This window comes from Dermatophagoides farinae, chromosome 4 (assembly GCF_024713945.1).
Source record: "Dermatophagoides farinae isolate YC_2012a chromosome 4, ASM2471394v1, whole genome shotgun sequence".
NCBI classification, from domain to species: Eukaryota; Metazoa; Arthropoda; class Arachnida; order Sarcoptiformes; family Pyroglyphidae; genus Dermatophagoides; species Dermatophagoides farinae.
In genome coordinates, this window is record NC_134680.1 from 2,350,287 (window position 1) to 2,370,138 (window position 19,852).

The 19,852-nt window shown below is 31.8% G+C and overlaps 7 protein-coding genes across 9 annotated transcripts; 3 read left to right on the forward strand and 4 right to left on the reverse strand.

Annotated features, from left to right (window-relative positions):
* Positions 1-108: 108 nt before the first annotated feature.
* LOC124500569 (uncharacterized) lies at positions 109-2,663 on the reverse strand. Its single transcript, XM_047064654.2, has 6 exons — positions 2,429-2,663; positions 1,914-2,355; positions 1,654-1,850; positions 1,358-1,591; positions 1,106-1,255; positions 109-1,032 (listed from the first exon to the last, which is right to left on the reverse strand). Exons 1-6 carry the CDS (start codon positions 2,534-2,536, stop codon positions 442-444), a joined length of 1,722 nt encoding a protein of 573 aa, XP_046920610.1. The 5' UTR covers positions 2,537-2,663; the 3' UTR covers positions 109-441.
* Positions 2,664-2,806: 143 nt separating this feature from the next.
* Positions 2,807-5,344, reverse strand: LOC124500572 (uncharacterized). Its single transcript, XM_047064659.2, has 3 exons — positions 5,202-5,344; positions 3,119-5,131; positions 2,807-3,057 (listed from the first exon to the last, which is right to left on the reverse strand). Exon 2 carries the CDS (start codon positions 4,393-4,395, stop codon positions 3,487-3,489), a length of 909 nt encoding a protein of 302 aa, XP_046920615.1. The 5' UTR covers positions 4,396-5,131; positions 5,202-5,344; the 3' UTR covers positions 2,807-3,057; positions 3,119-3,486.
* Positions 5,345-5,524: 180 nt separating this feature from the next.
* LOC124500570 (cytochrome P450 3A24) lies at positions 5,525-7,641 on the reverse strand. The gene is made up of 3 exons (XM_047064655.2): positions 7,194-7,641; positions 5,899-7,134; positions 5,525-5,815 (listed from the first exon to the last, which is right to left on the reverse strand). The coding sequence occupies exons 1-3, from the start codon at positions 7,500-7,502 to the stop codon at positions 5,741-5,743; spliced, it is 1,620 nt and encodes a 539-aa protein (XP_046920611.1). The 5' UTR covers positions 7,503-7,641; the 3' UTR covers positions 5,525-5,740.
* A 544-nt stretch (positions 7,642-8,185) lies between these two features.
* Positions 8,186-10,634, forward strand: LOC124500573 (putative oxidoreductase MexAM1_META1p0182). Its single transcript, XM_075730003.1, has 4 exons — positions 8,186-8,315; positions 9,497-10,032; positions 10,091-10,191; positions 10,263-10,634. The coding sequence occupies exons 2-4, from the start codon at positions 9,562-9,564 to the stop codon at positions 10,474-10,476; spliced, it is 786 nt and encodes a 261-aa protein (XP_075586118.1). The 5' UTR covers positions 8,186-8,315; positions 9,497-9,561; the 3' UTR covers positions 10,477-10,634.
* Positions 10,635-10,748: 114 nt separating this feature from the next.
* Positions 10,749-13,775, forward strand: LOC124500565 (putative helicase senataxin). Of its 2 annotated transcripts, XM_047064650.2 has the most exons (4): positions 10,749-11,000; positions 11,068-11,926; positions 11,996-13,569; positions 13,646-13,775. In XM_047064650.2, exons 1-4 carry the CDS (start codon positions 10,959-10,961, stop codon positions 13,658-13,660), a joined length of 2,490 nt encoding a protein of 829 aa, XP_046920606.1. In that variant the 5' UTR covers positions 10,749-10,958; the 3' UTR covers positions 13,661-13,775. The 2 variants fall into 2 exon arrangements, with proteins under 2 accessions (XP_046920606.1, XP_046920605.1); XM_047064649.2 differs by having other exon boundaries at positions 11,068-13,569.
* A 75-nt stretch (positions 13,776-13,850) lies between these two features.
* On the forward strand, positions 13,851-16,641 carry PAPLA1 (Phosphatidic Acid Phospholipase A1). The gene is made up of 3 exons (XM_047064652.2): positions 13,851-14,077; positions 14,178-14,880; positions 14,938-16,641. The coding sequence occupies exons 2-3, from the start codon at positions 14,201-14,203 to the stop codon at positions 16,454-16,456; spliced, it is 2,199 nt and encodes a 732-aa protein (XP_046920608.1). The 5' UTR covers positions 13,851-14,077; positions 14,178-14,200; the 3' UTR covers positions 16,457-16,641.
* On the reverse strand, positions 16,480-19,488 carry LOC124500571 (uncharacterized). Of its 2 annotated transcripts, XM_047064658.2 has the most exons (4): positions 18,480-19,488; positions 17,391-18,387; positions 16,661-17,275; positions 16,480-16,576 (listed from the first exon to the last, which is right to left on the reverse strand). In XM_047064658.2, exons 2-3 carry the CDS (start codon positions 17,753-17,755, stop codon positions 16,678-16,680), a joined length of 963 nt encoding a protein of 320 aa, XP_046920614.2. In that variant the 5' UTR covers positions 17,756-18,387; positions 18,480-19,488; the 3' UTR covers positions 16,480-16,576; positions 16,661-16,677. The 2 variants fall into 2 exon arrangements, with proteins under 2 accessions (XP_046920614.2, XP_046920613.2); XM_047064657.2 differs by having other exon boundaries at positions 16,480-17,275; positions 18,509-19,487.
* Positions 19,489-19,852: the final 364 nt, after the last annotated feature.

The window sequence follows — 19,852 nt, forward strand, 5'->3', positions numbered from 1 at the left end:
TTTCACTGTACAATATACACTCACACCCATACACAGTCTTCACAACTATGAAATTTTGTTTTTTAATTTTTTTTTTGTTTTAAATAACAAATTCATTGTTATAACCTATTTTATTGAAAATATTTATTTAAAAAAAAAATTTAAAATTTTTCTGAAATTTTAATCAAAAAAAAAAAAAAAAAATGTTCCAAATGAAAATCTAGTAAATCATCAAATTGTCTTCCTTGCTCCTTTCGGTGAGAACAACAAAAAAAAAAAAAATATATGACAATTGAAAGAAATATAAATACAAAAATTTGTAAATAAAATAAATTAATCAACAATCATTATAATGAATGAATGAATTAAGATGATATGAAATTTGCAAATAAAGACAGAAAAAAAATATCACTTTAATCCGATGACGAAAGGAAAATCATTATCAATGAAGATATAGATGCTTCATGTGTTGGATTGTGATGGCATTTCTGTAACATCATCTTCACCATCACCGCCATCATCAACATTGACATTATTAGAATCATTTTTTGTCATCGAACATTTAGCCAATCTCCGATTTGATCGTCGAACATTATTTTTATTATTATTATTAGTAATATTGTTATTACGTCGTTGGAATGCCATCAACATTGTTTGTTGCTGTCGGCCCATCATTGTTAAACGATTTCGTAATAATTTTTCCGTTTCTTTCTGTTTATCCTGTTGTTTTTGACGATCGAAATCATTGAATATTTCGAATATCTGCATAGATAGTTGACAACCTTTTTGTATTTGATCATTAATGATAGTTAAACTGGGTGAATTAGTTTTTTTCATTTGATGATTATCATCAACATCTGATTGTTGTTGTTGTTGATCATCCAATGTGGAAAAATTTTTTTCAATCAATTTTGAAACATTTAAAAATTGGCGAATTAAATCACTATTTTCAGCCAAATTTTGTCGTATAAAACGTAATCGTTCACGAATGATTGTAAATTTTGGTGATTGTTGTTGCAAAATTTTCCGAACACAATGTCCACGCCACCAACTCTATACCATATCATTGCAATGAAGAATTGTAAATCATTAACAAAAGTTTTTGAGAAAAATAATTGGGCCATACCTGTATCGTTGTGACACATTGTTCACGTTTCAATTGAATCCTAGTTGGTGCTTTCTTTTCTTTCGGTAATTTCACTGCGGTTGTTGCCGACTTAGTTGGTACATATAATTGATCATGTTTGAATTTATTTCGTCGAGTATTGAACCAATTCTAATCATTTCGATGATGTTGTGTGCATTGATGAATATTAATTGTCAAATTATTTGAGAAAAAAGGTTAAAAAATAATTTAAAATTTTTGATTACTACTCACTCGTATCCTTTGCTCGGTTGTATCTAATTTCTTAGCTAAATCTCGCCGTCGTTCATAATCTAACCATGGATTTTCCTGAAATGTTCGTTCCAGAAATTCAACTTGTTCATCATTAAACGCCATCTGTTTGCTGCGATTACGATATTGTCGTCCTTTCTTTCGAAAATTTTCAATCATCTCTTTATTATCACTATGCTGTTGACACCATTTTTTTCGACGTCCATGGAACCATTCCTGTTTGTTTAAAATGATAAAGGTCTTTTAAAGAAAAAATTTGTTTCAACCAAATTTCTTACATTAATTTTCGGTGGAGCTAGATTCAATTTTTCCACCAATTCGGTTATTTTATCCGATGTTAGATATGGATTTTCATTGAAATATTCTTCCAAAATTGTCAATTGCATTTGTGTAAATTTTGTTCGTTCACCACGTATACGATCTAATGATGGGCGTGGTTGTCCAAGTTCTTGTTCACGATTGGCAGCCAAATGTGCTAAAATAGAAACAATAAATTATCATCAAATGGAAAATGATCAAACAATTCGGGACTACATACAATACCATTCATTCAATGCAATCAGTTCATCATGTCGTTGTTGTCGCGGTAGTTCTAACCATTTTTTCAATCGTAAATATGATTGCATTTTTTCCGAATATTGTTTCGGATGTTTTAACATCATAGACCATGGTCGTGGTTTTCGTAATAGATTAAACATTTTTGTCGAACCACAATGTAATATATGACGACCAAATAATTGTCGTTGAATATTCATTGTTTCCAATTCTTTATTCACTTGTTCAGCGATTGCAATAGTATCAATATCCATTGTTTCATTCATTTCTTGTTCGGTTACTATTAAAATTGTTGATGTTGGTGGTCCCATCGGATGTTGTTCATTTTTTGTCAAATCAACATTCGAATCAATATTATTATCATAGGAATTTTGATTTTGGCCACCAGCCGTTTGTACTTCGACAACATATGGTGGTGTTTGAAGCTTAAATCAGATTATATGAATTAATTTATTATTATTTTTAAAGTTAAAAATTAAACATTTTTGTTAATCTTACAGGTGAAAATTTTGGATCAACATTATTGTCGAAAATTTCGACAGCTGTCGATTGATGATAATGATGATCAGCTCCGGATGGATAATAACGATTTGAACGTAGATTCATAATCAATAAATAATTCGATTCAAATTTAAATCATAACATTAGATATTTATCATTTTTTTTCGATAAAAAAAACATTGAATTCAAATCCAATATCGAGTTTTTGTTTTGATGCATGTGTACATGAATAACGTTTATTATAGTAGCATACAAATTAGTTTCGTTTCTTCTTCTGGAACTGCCACTACCACAGCAGTACTTTGAATCCCGTTCATTTAGTACATATAATCAAGTTTCAAAATTTAAAAATTTAATTTAACAACAAAAAAAAAATTTAAAACCCAACAAAATAAACAATTTTTTTTATTAATCTGATAATCATAAAACGTTTATTATAACACATGAATATAAAATTTAGAATATGAAAATCTGATTGTTTGATACTTGAAACACAGTGCTAGACAACAATAGCAAAAAAAGGAAAAAAAAATTGTATCAACAATAACATTCCAGCATTCTAGCACCTGCAAGTAAAAAAATCCAAAACGAAATCCGAATCGCGTAGCCCAATAGACCGAAATTTTCTTTAGGAAAAAGAGAAAAAATATAAAGATTAAATAAAAAAAATCGAATAAGAAACTTTACCGGAATTTAAGAATAAAATTTCCAAGCCATAGACCAATGATGATATATATTATGATGATGATTCGAACCAATTAATAAATCATGAAACGAATCTTGATCAAAAAAAAAAAATTGTCTTGCCAATATGATTGAATGAATGATGAATATTTTTTAAAATGTATCCCAAATGAATCAAGTATTGAATATATGAAAATTAAATATTATTTGTCCATCCAAAATAAACGAAACGAGACGAAAATATTAATCTTGATAATGAACAAATTCGATGAATGAATATACGATACACACATTTGAATGGTTTTTTGATGTTTTAAATATTATTATCGAAATAGTAACGAAAAAAAACGACAGGAGTACCAAAATTATCTTCACTCTGAATGCTGACGAAGACGACGTCTTTTTATTACACCCATTAGCCAACCACTGAATCCTAATGTGAACAAATTCATCATGGCCATCCATGTTAGATTACGTTTGATAAACATTTTAATATTAGCTATCCATTGACGAAATAATGATCGTATCCGTGTGATAAACCAATTCCATGATCGTCGTGGAAATGTTATCGTTTTTATCGTATAGAACACTATTCTTGACCAAATATATTGACATGTACGAACGAAAATATTTGTCGTTGTTTCCGTTGTTTCAACAATACGTTCGATTGCTGTTGCAGTTATATGTGCCGATTTAACCATACTAATACCGACATGATTAACATCTTCTAATTGTCGAGTAACATTGATGACTGCTTGTCCGGCAATAATTTTTGCACCAATTGTTAATGCCAATATATTGATCATAATGAACAATATGCATAATTGTCTTACGAATGCAAATGTTTGTATACGTAATAGACAATCACAAATGAATGCTATAACAGCCAATGCTAAACATATGGTGAATATATCGATCAATGCCGTTACGATGGCCGTCAGACCACGTTCACGAACTTGACGATATTTTTCACGATTTTTCAGCAGATCATTTTCATCATCATCATCATAATCATCATCACCAACATTATCATTAAATTCATCATTAATATTTTCATTATTCAATGTTCGATGTCTTAATAATTGTCTTCGATTTGGAAAAAATGATCCACGCCATATTAACCATAATAGATTCAATGCATGGCCAGCATTGTATAATGGACCCAATAATGGTACATAATCAATAAATACGATTAAACGTATGTAATATTTTTCCCAATTAGCCAATAATTGTGGCCCATTTCGTGTTAGGAATTGTTGTGACCAGGATAATTCCGACATTTTTTTTTATTATTATTATTCAACACACAAACAAACAATAACAAAGAATAAATCAAAACAAAAGAGAAAAGAGTATACACGGAAAAAGAAATTAATTTTCAATAAAATCGTATATATTTTTTTTTTGCGAATAAAATAAATTAAACATCGCACACGAACACACACACAAATGTATCAACATTTGTCAACCAAATAATGAATAATGAATAATAATAATGATGATGATGATGATGATGATCGGACGCCATCAATGAATTATCAATAGAGATATTTTTTTTCTCACTATTCAGCTAGTTGGCTAAATAATCAACAAACAAACAACCAGCCATAATACGTACCATCATCATATATTGATTTTATTTATTTGGCCAAACACACCAATGTACCAATGTAATAAACATGACTAAATTCATTTTCAGTTTTTCTTTCTTTCTATGTTGGTTGGACCAATGATCGTTACGTTATGATAATCGCTAAAGTCAACGACGATTGATGAATGATTGTTGATGCTGATGATTATACTTTGAACATTATCAATTGTCATTGAAAATGATAAAATGAACATCTTTTTTTTGACACAAAAAAAAGATTTGTTTTTTCCTCTATTCGTCGTTGATTGTAGTCGTTTTATCAAGAATCTGAACTTTAGACATTGATCATCATCATCATCATAAACAAAATTTGGTTGTTGTTGTCAAATTATGTTGTTGTTTTTTTGTAATAATAATTAATTTGCCTATATTTTAGAATATATTGAACAATGAATCAATCAATCAATCAATCAAAAAAAATGGAAACAGAAGTACCTCTCAAACATTGGTAAATAATTATCACATCAATCTTCTTGTTAACAAATTTCATCATTTGATAATGAATAATCTTGCAAGAATGGCATCAATAAGAGTACATGCATGTTTTATTGTGATGATGATTAGGTTCAAATTTTGATTCGATAACCGATGGATGGAGCCATGAAACATTTTGTTTGTGTGTGTGTATTGTGATGATATTCGATTTTCAAATCAAATAGTAGATTTTGTGAAAAACAATGAATCCTAAAAATTGAAGAAACAAGAAGAACTGATCGAAATAATTAATAACAAAGAATTTAAGGTACAGTAAAAATAAATTTTTCCGGTGATGAATGATCATTGATTTTTATTCTCAAAATAGTTACTTTAACAGCAACAATTATCATTGCTGTCATCGAATTTAATCAAATATAAATAAAAGTTTGATAAATATGCCAAAAATAAAAGTGCTTTTTTAATATAAAAAAAAACCGCTATTGATTGAAGAAAGGAGAAAAATATGATCAAGGTCACATTTGCAACAAACATCAACATTATCGTCTTTCAACTTTTAGAAAGATATCACGTGGAGAAAGAAGACCGCCTTGATTATAAAATTCAACTGGAATCTAATCAAAAGAAAGCAATAGAAAAAAAAGAATATGATAAGTGGAAAAAAAACATCAATCAAGTACCAAACAGCATCACTTACTTTGGTTTTATCACATTTATTGAATTTAAAATTTTTAATCAACCAAATCAATGCTAATTTTGCTTCCATCAATGCTAAACTTTTGGCAACACAAGCTCGTGGTCCAGATCCGAATGGTAGATAGGCATAATTTGGATATTTATGATCATTATCCGGACCGAATCGTTCGGGACAAAATTTTTCCGATTCAGGAAAATATTCTTCATTATAATGTAGACACCATATAGGAATCTGTATGATATCATCTTTACGAATCGAAACCGAAAATTGACCATCTTCAGTGGAAAGCAAACAATCATTCATACAACGACGTTCAGTGAATGGCGCCGGTGGTGTCATACGTAACGTTTCATTAACAACACCATTAATATAATCGAATTTTTTACCTATAGTTTCAAATGATAATGATTGTAATTTGTCATCATTTTGTTGACCATTTTCAAATTCCGAAACAATTCGTTCAACTTCTTCATAAGCTAGCTGTTGTTTATCCGGATTCAGGGCAAGATAATATAACGCCATTGTGATTGTCGTTGCCGTCGTATCATAACCGGCCAAAAAGAATAATACACATTGTGCAATGATTTCATCATTGTTCATATATTTGATTGCTTTTTTATCATTATCGCCATTTTCCAATGAAATATTATTATTCGTATTATTATCAATTTTCTGTTGTTGATTTTCCAATTCATGTTCAGCTTCAAGTAAAAATTCAAGGAATGTTGATGCTTTTGAAAAATCTTTCTTTGCAAATTCTTTTCGTTTACGTTCAATTAAATCGATTGCAAATTTTCCGAAAAAATCCGTTACATCGCCATTTATCCGTATATTGAATATCTTTGAAAAAAATGGTGGGAGAAAAAAAGCGAATACAAATGCAATAATGTTTTTCAATGATAAATCCGTATTGAATAGTCGTCTGGCCATAACGATAATCTGATTATTCGGTTCGATTAATGAATCAATTTTACAACCAAATGCTACCTGTAGAACAGTGTCCATTGTGAATGCACCGGCGAATCGTTTAATATTCAATATGCTGTCATTCGAATTAGCCAATTCATTATTAATATTCTGGATTAATGTCTGACAAATTGAATCCATACATGGTTTCATTCGGCGAAGTTTTCCAGTAGCAAATGTAGGCGCTACAATTGCTCGAATACGTTTCCATTTATCCAATTCGACTGTAGACAGAAAGTTAGAAAAGAATGGATCATCGGTATTTAGTTTCTTCGAAAAAAAAATCAATTTAGCATTTAGAATATAAATTCTCAAATTATAATTCTTACTCGTCTATTAGGAAAATTGGTGAATTCTTTGCTCAATATTAATTGAATCAATTCGGGTTCAGCAATGGTCAAATTTATTCCTCCAAACATCTCCCATCCATAAACTTTACCAATCTTTTTTATGTTTTCTTGAGATATCAATTCAATACGTATATTATTCAATAAAGCATTGAAAAATGATGGCTGCTTTCCCACAGGAATATTACGATTTTGTAGATTCGAAATTGCCATTCTCGATTTATGGCGAAAATAAAGAAAAATTGACGAAAACGTCAAAATGATAACAGTCAACAAGAATATTCCAAACATTATTAAATCACTAAGAGTACGAAAACATACACAAATACAATAAATAAATTAAATTATGTTGATGTGCAACCAATTTATACGACAATAATTTATTTATCATAATCATCATTAATTTTATCATTCAATTTTAACTTTTGGATTGATATCTTCAGTGTGTATTTATTATTACTATATAGTATATACCATGTATGGGTTGCAACTAAATGAAGAGTATGCTTGTAAAAGAATTGTAAGAAATTTTTTTTTTCTTCTCATTATGTCTAAATAAATTTTTAATCATTGATTATAATTTTTATTAAAAATCACATGTATACACTTCTTTTTCAAGAACATATTACATGATTTTTAATTAAAATCAATTATTCTCATTGTAGATATTTGATACAAACATTTCGATTTGTTTGGCCACCGATTCCAAAGCTGCACCATCGCAACCGATAATTGTTACTTTAGCTACATATTGTGCAAATTGTACAGCAATCGCAGCACCGATCAATTGAACTAAACAGGAACCTATAACCAGAGCAACTTTATCGTATTTTTTGCCATTTGATCAACAAGACATGTTTTAATGGATATGATGATATGATGATTTGTCAAATCGTCTTCTTTAAACTCGATTTATTATTGTTTATTTGTATGGAATTTATCATAGTAGCAATTATTATCAATGATTGTACATCTTATCAATATATGAACTTGAAGACATTTTCAAGACATTTTTCCACAGTGCAAAAGAGCCTTGTAACTGTTGAAATACACTAAATCCGGACGTTTTTCTTATTCAAGAAGTTTTTTTCTTAGTATATATATGTGATGTTGGAAACATATGTTCGTCCTTTATGAAGGGGACCAGCCAAGATTTTGGACTGGAGGAGATCACGTGAGAAAGCTGCCAAAGTTTTATGACCAGGGAGTGCCCGAATTCGACATTTTGTGACCAGTTGGGCACCTAAAAGATTTTTGTTTATGTCGTGGGAGTGGGAATGTGGCCATAAAATAAAGGATTGGCTTGCAAATCGATCAAGAATCGATCAAGATTTGTCAACCGATTGTACCAATTCGATACGAGATCAAAGAACCGAAGACCGACGAATGGCTGAAATTGATTATTGTCCTTTTATGGAACTGACCATAAATCGTTTGGTCAGGCTTGTTAAGACGAACCAAGGACCAAAGAAATGAGCCATGGCAGAGAAACCTTGGGATTGGAATGCCAGATAAGAACGATTCATTAGGAAAGGACCACATCTGGCCAGTCATAAAACAGGGTTGAAGTCGAGAATTGTCAAATGGACAATCGAGCAACGATACCCCGCGTAGAAAGCAGGAGAGGACATACTCCCTCCTAAGGACCATTAAGGATGGAAGGACAACCAACATAGCCGAAATTATAAAAACGAATGGAAAACGGAGAATCAGGGGCAGTCGGTCAAAAAGGCAGAAGGAGATTAGAGTCGAACGATTGGTGAAGTAACGACGTAAGACAGTAAGAAGTGATTCAGAAGAAGAAAGAATTGGTGTTCCAACAACCGCGTGGGAATTAGATAGAAGACAAAGATTCCCATTGCAAGCAGCATCCGTAAGACAGAAAGCGGATGAAGAAGTTCGTTGCCGACACAGTCATAGATTTGACCTGTTGTCAAAGAAGAAGTGTGTGGAGTAAGAAGAACCTCCACTACCGAATCCCGATAAAGAGGTAGAAACCCGATCGGTAGACAGTTGGAATAAAACCACCAATTAAGATCATCATCATCATTATTGCAGTAACAACGTCTTATAATTTTATTATAAGTGCTAAACGTCGTGTATTAATATAATTTGTGTGTGCTTACTAAATTGTGTAAATAAAATCCTTTTCTTTTCGTTGTTGAGTTGATTATTTTCGGAAGGCCAGATATCATTTGGGCTTCCGGTCTACTATTTCCATCCAGTGGATCGGTCTAGGCGGCGGCTCAAAGTCAACCATAGTTTCGCACATGACATATAAATAGACAATGAATCAAATTTAAAGCAGACAATTTGACAATCAAATCAAAACTATACATTGAAAACAAACATGTCTTCATCAAGTGGTAAAAAATACGATTTCAGCGGTAAAGTTGCTCTGGTTACAGGTTCCAGTTCTGGGATCGGTGCTGCAATTGCTGTACAATTTGCACAATATGGTGCTAAACTAACAATTACCGGTCGTGATGGTGCAGCTTTGGAATCGGTGGCCAAAAAAATCGAAATTGAAAGTGGACATCAACCATTGCAAATTGTCGGTGATCTTCTTGATCAATCTTTGCCAGCCAAATTGATTAATGAAACTGTTTCCAAGTTTGGACGTTTGGATTTTCTTGTAAACAATGCCGGTGGTAGTACAGCTCATCGCGAACTCAACGATGAAAAATTGATGGAAGCTTTTGATAAAGTTTTCGCTCTAAATGTTCGTGCTGTCCTTCAATTAAGTCAATTAGCTGCAATACATTTGGAGAAATCCAAGGGTAATATCATCAACATTTCAAGTATTGTTTCTATGAAGCCGGTAAGATTATTTTTTTTATTACTGTGAATATCTTAATAATTTCATGAATATGTTCTAGTATGGACATGTATATAGTTCATCGAAAGCAGCACTGGATATGATTACCAAAACATTAGCTAAAGAGCTAGGACTAAAAGGTGTCCGAGTCAATTCGATTAAGTAAGCGAGTTTATTGACTATTCACTTCGTCATTTATACTAACTTCGTTTTTGTTTCAAAAAATATTTTAGCCCCGGACCTGTTGCAACTGGTTTCCTCCGTTCGGTCGGAATGTCAGCTACAGCCTATACGGATTTAGCAGATACTATGATTAATCATACCTTGTTGAAATTCTTAGCACAACCTGATGAAATTGCAAATCTAGCTTCATTCTTAGCATCTGATGATGCTCGTAACATGACTGGTTCAATTGTTGTTAGCGACACCGGATCATTGTTGGTATGAAAAACCCAACAAAAATAACTACAATGAGAATAATAATTGATTTAAATCATGAATGATGAAATGTATTCTTGAACATATAATTGTATACGTGAACGTCATAAATGTTTAATTTTTTTAGCTTTTTCTTGTTAATCAATAAAAATTTTTTCTTGATCAACAATTTATGGATCGAATTCTATTCGATAATTCAAAAGGCCCTTCTCATGACCGAAATCCTTTTAGCGACCATTGATTTCAGTCAAAATATAAAAGATAGCTAAATAAATTATGGTAAAAAAATATGCCTGTGGAATGCAATAACCGCTGGCTTCGAAAACTATGATGAAACTTTTTGCAATGTGCGCACGAGTACAAAATCAAGCAATATTCTCTGTTAATATAACAACTTTTGATGATTGATCATTAGATTTCATATACTTTTTTATGACATATGGACACGCGACACATTAATTGAACAAAACCAAATTAAAAAGTTCCTCGAAATGTTTTGGAATAGCATTGATAAATTTTTTTGGACCTGTTTGGTATGTAAAAAATTACAATTATTATAATCTGTTTACAATACTTCGTAAATTTTTTCTTTTCATTTAGAAATTTTTTTCTCCCGCTGAGAAAAATAACAAGACAGCAACAACCAATAGAGATGAGTGGGACACCCCAGATTACCCAAATCCCATCTCTTACATTCCTCATAATAATTATACTGTATCAAACCAAAACCATTATGATGATGAATTTAAGCCAGATTTATCATCTGAATTTAAACCAGATGATAATGTTAAAAAATCACACTATAGACATTTACTTGACATTAAATGTCAATCAATGCCTATGCCGAGTTATCTATTGATCGATCTTGAATTGGAAAATAACTATGGATATGAATCCCGACCTTCTAAGCAAAAACTCCTCTCATTTTTCCATGAATTTAATGAATTTAATGATAAAATGTTCAAAAATGGCATTAATATTCTGTTATTACCAATATTGTCGATTGATTGGACCGTTTTTATTACTAAGTCAAACCAAGACCAAAGTGGTGAAGAATTTTACTTTCATTGTATTGAACAAAGTTGTCGTGAACTAATTCCTTTGTTAAAATCTGATATTAAATTACAATACGATTGCATCAGTCATTATAAATATTCAAACATGGCAATGATCATCATCAATACGATGGCTCAAATCGAAAAGGAAATGACTACAAAATTACCTAATGACTATCTCAACATGAGTTTGCTTACATCAACCATCAATCATAATTCACATCTAGTCCATGTAATATTCGATTGTCGATTGTCACGTGAAGCAATCTTTGAGAAGAGACGGAAATTCATTAATCATATTGTTAGTATTCGTCTCAATGGAGATGCCAATTCGGATTCCTACTTGTTAAATATAGGATACATCGCCAATTCTGTATGGGACATACCTAGACGCCATAGTACAGGTAGATTGTTTTTCTCGGTAATCATGACTTCGTCCTTTCATCAAAAGTTATCACGTTTTTCAAACAAAGAATGGATAATCAAGCCGTTATTTTATTTGCGACCTGCTGTTCGATTAATCGAAACGCTTGCCTATTTAGAGCAGTATCGATCCCAATCGTTTCAATCGCTCATTCGTCTAGATCCGAATCTTTGTCATAATCAAAATAAAATAATGACATTGGCGTGTAAACCATTACATAACCAGAAACAATATAATGAGAAGCAACAGGCTGCCATTGTAGCAGCATGTGACCTTATCAATTTATCAACATCAACACTCCGAATTCTTATGGTACAAGGTCCCCCTGGCACCGGTAAGACTCACATATTGCTTGGCATCATCAGGAATATCATGGCTGACTCAATAACCAAGTTTCAAATGGTTCCATTTCGCATCATGATTTGTGCGCCAAGCAATGGTGCTATCGATGAAATTGGACTGCGAATAGCTTCTGAGAAAACACAATTACTTCATGGCCGATTGATTAAAATGGTACGAATAGGAATGAAATCACGAATGCACACAGATTTGGTCCAATATGAACTGGAAACAATGATCGATGCTGTTCTTGGCGAAGAAGAAAAGAAACTCGGTTATAAACGTGCCAGTGTACGCCAAGAAATCATATCCAATGCTGACATCATTCTGACAACATTGTCAAGTTGCCAAAATTCAGCACTTGACATATTTCGATCCACTAAACAAGAAACAATACGCATAAGCAATAACGTTATAAACTGTCTCATCATTGATGAAGCCTCACAATGTATAGAGCCAGAAATCCTTATGCCTTTAGTTTATGAATCCATAACAAAAGTGATTATGATCGGTGATCCATTGCAATTACCTGCAACAGTCATATCTAGTACGGCTAAAAATGCCAATTATGGTCGCTCTTTGTTCGAACGTTTCGACACGTATTTCAGTGATATCAAAAGTGATAAACAATCGCCAATCATACGTCTTACGCAACAGTTTCGTATGCACAAGGATATTTGTTCCTTTCCATCGAAACAATTTTATAATTCCACATTAGAAACCGCTAACGGTAGCGGTTTTCATACCTCTGTCACAATTAATCCATACTTTATTTTCGACATTCTTGACTCACAAGAATCCAGCTCTCAAAGTTCTAAATCAAATCCAACTGAAGTGATGTTTATATGCAAACTATTTCGTCAAATACTCGACAAAATTTGCTATAAACCATGGCAGCCTCTTCCGGCTTCTATCGGTATTATAACATTCTATCAGGAGCAGAAACAAGCTCTTATCGCGGAATTATCAGAGCAATTCAGCTCTGAATTGGTAAACATTATCAAGATAGACACAGTGGACGCATTTCAGGGACAAGAATGTGATATTGTCATCTTATCCTGTGTTCGAGCCCCTGACGACAAAGGCCGTTTCGGATCGATTGGTTTCGTACGTAGCCAACAACGAATGAATGTAGCATTAACTAGGGCTCGTTGTTTGCTGTGTGTCTGTTTGCATAGCAGAACATTTTCACGAGCACCAATTTGGAAACAAATGCTATTGGATGCCGAACAACGTAATCGATTGTTTTCGGTTTCATCTAAAATTCAAGATTCCGCACTCAAGGTATATTTGTTAAATTATTCTATCATTTTTTTTAAATTTAATTAAATTGTTTTTCATTTTTTTTTTAAATATCTAGTCAATGCTTGTCTAACGAAAAATCCAACATTTGAATTGGCCAGTCGTCGAATTGTCGGAAACATTTTCCCTCATACATTTATTAATTTTGTTATTAAAAAAATAAATAAAATGATGATTTTTAATTTTAATTTCTTTCACTGAATAATTTAAAATTTTCGTCGTCAGATATCGCCACATACAAATTGATAACTAAATTTTAGGCTACATATGTTGTTTTGATTTTCATCTGATCAACATTGATATTTACGACAATCACATCATACTTTTTTTTATCATTTATTTTGTTCATTACATTCATACAGGAATTTATCTTTTCCCTCTTTATATCTTCTTGAATTTTGTTCAACCTATATGTAACCGTTGTGATGATAAATAAATTTCATTATTATTATACAAAAAGAAATTATGACTCACTGAGGATATAAATTTTGTATGGCTAAATAATAACTCAATTGTTTCTATTGAATCTGAGTACCTAAAATCTTTCGATAATTTCTCATCATTTTTTCCCTTATAAATTGTGAATGCAGATTTGATTGATATAGCATTCATTATGGCACAGCCGAATAAACAATCGAATGAATCATTGAACAAGAATCAATCCGATTCCATATTGTTGAATCAAACGAATTTAGCTTGGTCACAACCAGCTGGATTTATGTTGGCATCACCTGCACCAGCTTCTCAACCATCACAATCGACGATGGCTACATTGGCCAATGATCAATTATTAACCACCACAGAGTCTACCGTCGATGTACAGACGACGATGCAGGAAACACAAGAAAGTCCACCTGCTACGAATACCAGCACTGTCGAATCGTCAATTGAATCATATTTCAAATCTGAAACTTCGCAACCTGAACCATCAGAATTATCAAATCCAACACCACAATCAGCAACAACACCGGAACCCGAAACTTATAAAGAAGTTGATCATCATTGGTTTTATCAAAAAAATCCGGAAAATAATCCCGATGATTGGCAGGCATTTTCAATGTTGGACAGCTATCAATTAGAAAATGCATTTCAACAATGTCGTATGGATGAGCTGATTCCTACGAATGGTACACGATATGATGTTCGCATACGAGATCGATTACGTTGTCCGGTTTATTGGCAAGGTTCGTCAAGTATGGTTTCTCGTTGTTCATGGTTTTATAAACGTGAAACCGACTATCGTTATGTACCATATCCGGAATATATTGCCGAAATGTTGGAAGCTACATATCGGTTAGTATGAATTTCATAATAATTATCATAATTGAAATTATTCTCAAAAATCTATAGAGATTGTTTCTTAACACATCAATGGAATCGTCGATTAGATCTAACCGATACGGAATTTGTTGTTTTCTATGCTCATAATTCCGTATATCATTATTTTAATGATCCAGTTCAATCATCACCATCGACTGGTTGGCAAACATTGATGACATCTGATCCAGGATCACAGCCTCGTTATTGTTACCGTGGACCATGGATGATTCAAACACAACCGGAACGTGATGAATCGGCCACGTCCGTGACACATTTAATCTTTTTCGTTCATGGTATCGGTGAATTTTGTGATTTCAGTTTTCGACCATTGAAAGATGTTGTCGATGATTTTCGTATGATCACTCATGATCTATTGCTTACACATTATGGTCATGAACAAGGTCGTGTTGAAGTATTGCCAGTTACTTGGCATCAAGCATTGCATACAAAATCTTTGGATGAACGTCTTCGTGAGATTACCTTACCATCGATTCAAAAGTTACGTTCATTCACAAACGATACGATTCTTGATGCATTGTTCTATACATCACCTGTACATTCGAAATTACTATTGAATTATGTTGCCAATGAACTTAATCGATTGTTTGCGATCTTCCTCCAACGAAATCCATATTTTGGTGGTAGAATTGCCTTGGCTGGACATTCGCTCGGTTCGTTGATCTTATTCGATTTATTATCATATCAAACACCACCAACTTCAGCCAGTAACGAGCCACAACAATCACAAGATGATCATCATAATACTGAACATTCAAATCAAATTGAACAACTTCATTTCAGACCTGAATGCCTTTTTGCATTGGGTTCACCATTAGCCGCATTCATTACGATTCGTGGTTTGGATTTGGCACCGGATTTTCGTTTACCCACATGTCCGGCATTTTTCAATATATTTCATCCCTATGATCCAATTGCTTATCGTTTGGAACCGTTGATTAATCGAGAATTTGCCAAAATTAAACCAGTACTCGTTCCACATCATAAAGGCCGTAAACGATTCCATCTGGAACTAAAAGATTCATTACAAAGAGTCGGTACTGATTTGAAACAGAAATTTATGTCCGGAATACGAGGCGCATTAGATTCATTGTATGGTTTCGCTAAAGCTCACGTTGAAGAACCAACAGCGGAAATTCAACAACAACAGCAGCATGTACAATTACAAACTCACACATCAATGGATAATATAGAAATAAAACGAGAACAACCGGAAATTGTTAATCAACAGCCACAACAGCTACAAGAGCCATCATTACCATCATCAACATCGATAACAAATTCATTATCCGAATTAGCCATAAAACCCGATATGACGGAAACTGAATTGAATCGAATTTTATCATTGGATTTTGGTCAATTAAATCGTGGACGTCGTTTAGATTATGTATTACAGGAAAGGCCATTTGAAATTGTCAATGAATATGTATTTGCCATTACATCACATGGTTATTATTGGTTTTCCGAAGATACGGCATTATTAATGTTACGTGAATTATTTGGTCAACCACCACAATCAAATACTGTGTAATTGAGTGTAAAAATTAATTCTTATTATTATTATTATTGTATTTTTATTTAAAAATATTTTGAAATAATATTATAATGATGAATGTGTGCAATTATGACAATGATGTTATGTGAACAATGCCTTTGAAAAAAAAGAATAAATTTTTTCAAATAAAAAAAACGAAAATTAATAACAAATTAAATAAATAGAATATAAATAAATTACAATTTTGTTTCTTTTGATCAACAACTACAACCAGATTTTTTCTTCTCCTTATTTCTAGCTCGTTGTTCAAGATAATTTGGATCACGTGTTAATCGTATCGAACTTTGATGTATAAGAGATTTTTGTTGCTGTGATTTAGATTTTGTTGAATATTTTGATCTAGAATTTTTAGCTGCATTCTGTTGTTGTTGTTGTTGTTTTTGTTGTTGCCGATAATAATGTAGCTGCTTTTGTTCTAAAATATTACCAAATAATTGTTGAAATGCTTCACGTACGTTTGTAGAATTTTTTGCCGATGTTTCTACATAGCTAGCAAGATGATATTTTTGAGCAAATTTTATCGCTTCATTACGATCAATTTCACGTGCTTGGAATAGATCAATTTTATTGCCTACCAATATGATTGGTATATCACCGTTATCACCACCACAATCGCTATCGCCACCACCATCATCATCATCATCATAATGATCTGTCTGGTGTTTATGTACATTACTGCGAATTTCTTGTAACCATCGCGGTAATGCCTGAAAATGATCACGTCTAGTTAGATCGAATACAAGTAAAGCACCATTTACATCACGATAAAATATTTTCGTTATTGATGATCGATATCTATTCAACAAAAAAGAAAATTCATATCATAAATGGTAGGGCGTGTTTTTAGCAATTTCAAAATCGATTATTCGAAATGCAATTTTGTTTTTTCAAAATAAAACAAAACACTAACCTTTCCATTCCGGCAGTATCCCATATTTGTGCATGATAAGTTTGATTTTGTTTCGAATCATATAATGAATTTGATTCAAATTCAAATAGTGCAAAATCGATACCGATTGTTGATGGTGAACGTTCATCAAAACGATCATTCACTAAACGTTGAATAAGATTTGATTTTCCCGAACCAGATTCACCGATAACGACTATTTTAATCAAATCTTTTTCTTGACAATTATTACCATTTGAACCATATGATCGTGATGATGTTTCATTAATCTTTGTATTCGCTGATTTACGAATGATTCTATCAGGATTTTTTAATTGTGTAAAACGTTTACGAGAAACGTTTACATTATTATTATTATCATTATTCATTATGTATCAAAAATTTAATTTGTTTAAATTAATAACCATCAATTTGATCCATGTATTAATATAGATGATGAATAATAAATTATTGAATTATCAAATCGACTAGTGATGATGATGATGATAATGAGAGTGAGAGAGATACAAGAATATAAAAAAAAATTCGGATGGATAGATAGATGCGTTTCGTTGTAGGAAAAAGAATAAAATGTTCACAACCTTAATACTTTCACCATCATCATCAACAAAAACATCATCTATACTTCAATGCGACAATAATCTGGATCCAATATAAATAGATAATGGCTTACAAGTAATACAATAAGAAGAAGTTAATAAAAAAACAGCAAATAAGCTGTGTCAATTTTTCTCTTTTCTTTTCTCGTTTTTATCGTTGTTGTTTAGATCATTGAAACGGTTGATTATGATAGCAATTTCTAATCGAATTGTTGTTGGTAATGGTGATGATGGTATTGGATTGGAAATGAATGTTTTAGACTTGTAGAATGTGTTTGTTATCATAATTCTTATTATTGTTGATGTGTTTTGTTGATTTGGCGACCGATGTGTGTATTGACATTATTCATTAAAAAATTTTATGGCGACATTTTATATACTGTGATGACAAGAGGACAAATCTTATAATTAAGAGAAAAAAAAACAATGGAAAATCATCATTAAATAAATTAGAAAGACATTGAAATTAAAAAAAAAAAACACCATTAATTACCATTTATTATTTTTTTTTTTAAATATTACCGTAATTTATTGAGATATGATGATTTTTATATCATATATGAGATTTTATTTTACATTCACATTTGATTCGGCTCGTTTAGTTTCGTGATTTGTTGTTGTTCATTTTGATCGTCAACAAACGCACATAAACACACACACGCATATACATCAGCATTGCCAACAAGTCATAACAAAAACAGAAGAAAATCGTTTAAGCTTAAATCCATGGTTCTAATGCCAAAACCACAACCATCATCATCATCATTAAAATCAAAGAGGTAGTTTTTATGAATGACATTGCATCAATAACAACAAAAAAAAAAAAAAATAAATGTACTGGCGGAATGATTAAATGTGAACGATAATAATGACGATGATGATGATGATGGTGATCACCATCATCATCATCATGGTGATGGTGTTAGTGGTGGTAGTAGCAGTAAAACATTATAAATGGCTCCTGTTGATCATCATAAAAAAATAATAACTAACCAACGATTTTATTTTTCTTATTATGACTATTCATTCAAATAATAAGTGGGTTTCATTTTTTTATTCTTTGTCATTCGTTTAGATTTCTGATTCAATTCAAAAATTATTATTAAGATGTACAATACGCCCACACACACACACACACACACACACTCACAGACACTCACACACAAATCAACATTGTGTGTGTGTGCGCCTTGAAAAATATGCAGCCAAAATAATGTCCGCGGACAATTGGATAAATTAAAATTGAAATGTAACATATGGGATTTAAATGTTTGGAAAAGAAACGAAAAAAAAGAAAAATTCCAAAACAAACTCTTATTCCGATGAATGATTGTTGTTTAGTTTTTCGAAAATCATTGTTCTGAATTCATTCCCTGATTGGAATGTTTCAATTGAAAATGTGATTATTTTGTATGTTTGACGTCGTCGTTCTTAATGAGAATATCAATAATGAATGGAACAATTTCGAAATTTTCTGGATTTAATTTTCGTCTTTATTCCTGAAAACATATGTCCATTTTAATAATCTTGTTATCACTGGAATGTTTGTGAGTGTGTACGACACAAAAAAAAGCCTGCAAAAAAGAAAAACGTAAACGAAAAATGAATAGAATGGACAATGGAAAACGATATGATTGTTTTTGTTTGTTTTTTTTTTTTGGTTGTCAAATCGAATCGAATCGTAGACAAATCAAGAAAATCTTGCCACAATCTCGTTATCTCATAGTGATATGTTAAACATGATAAACATTGTTCGAAACCAAATGAAAATTCTTGGAATATATCATCACTATCTAAACATGAAATTATTGTTATAGGAAAAATTTTTTTGTCATTTTGTTTGCATTTATCATCATAATCATAATA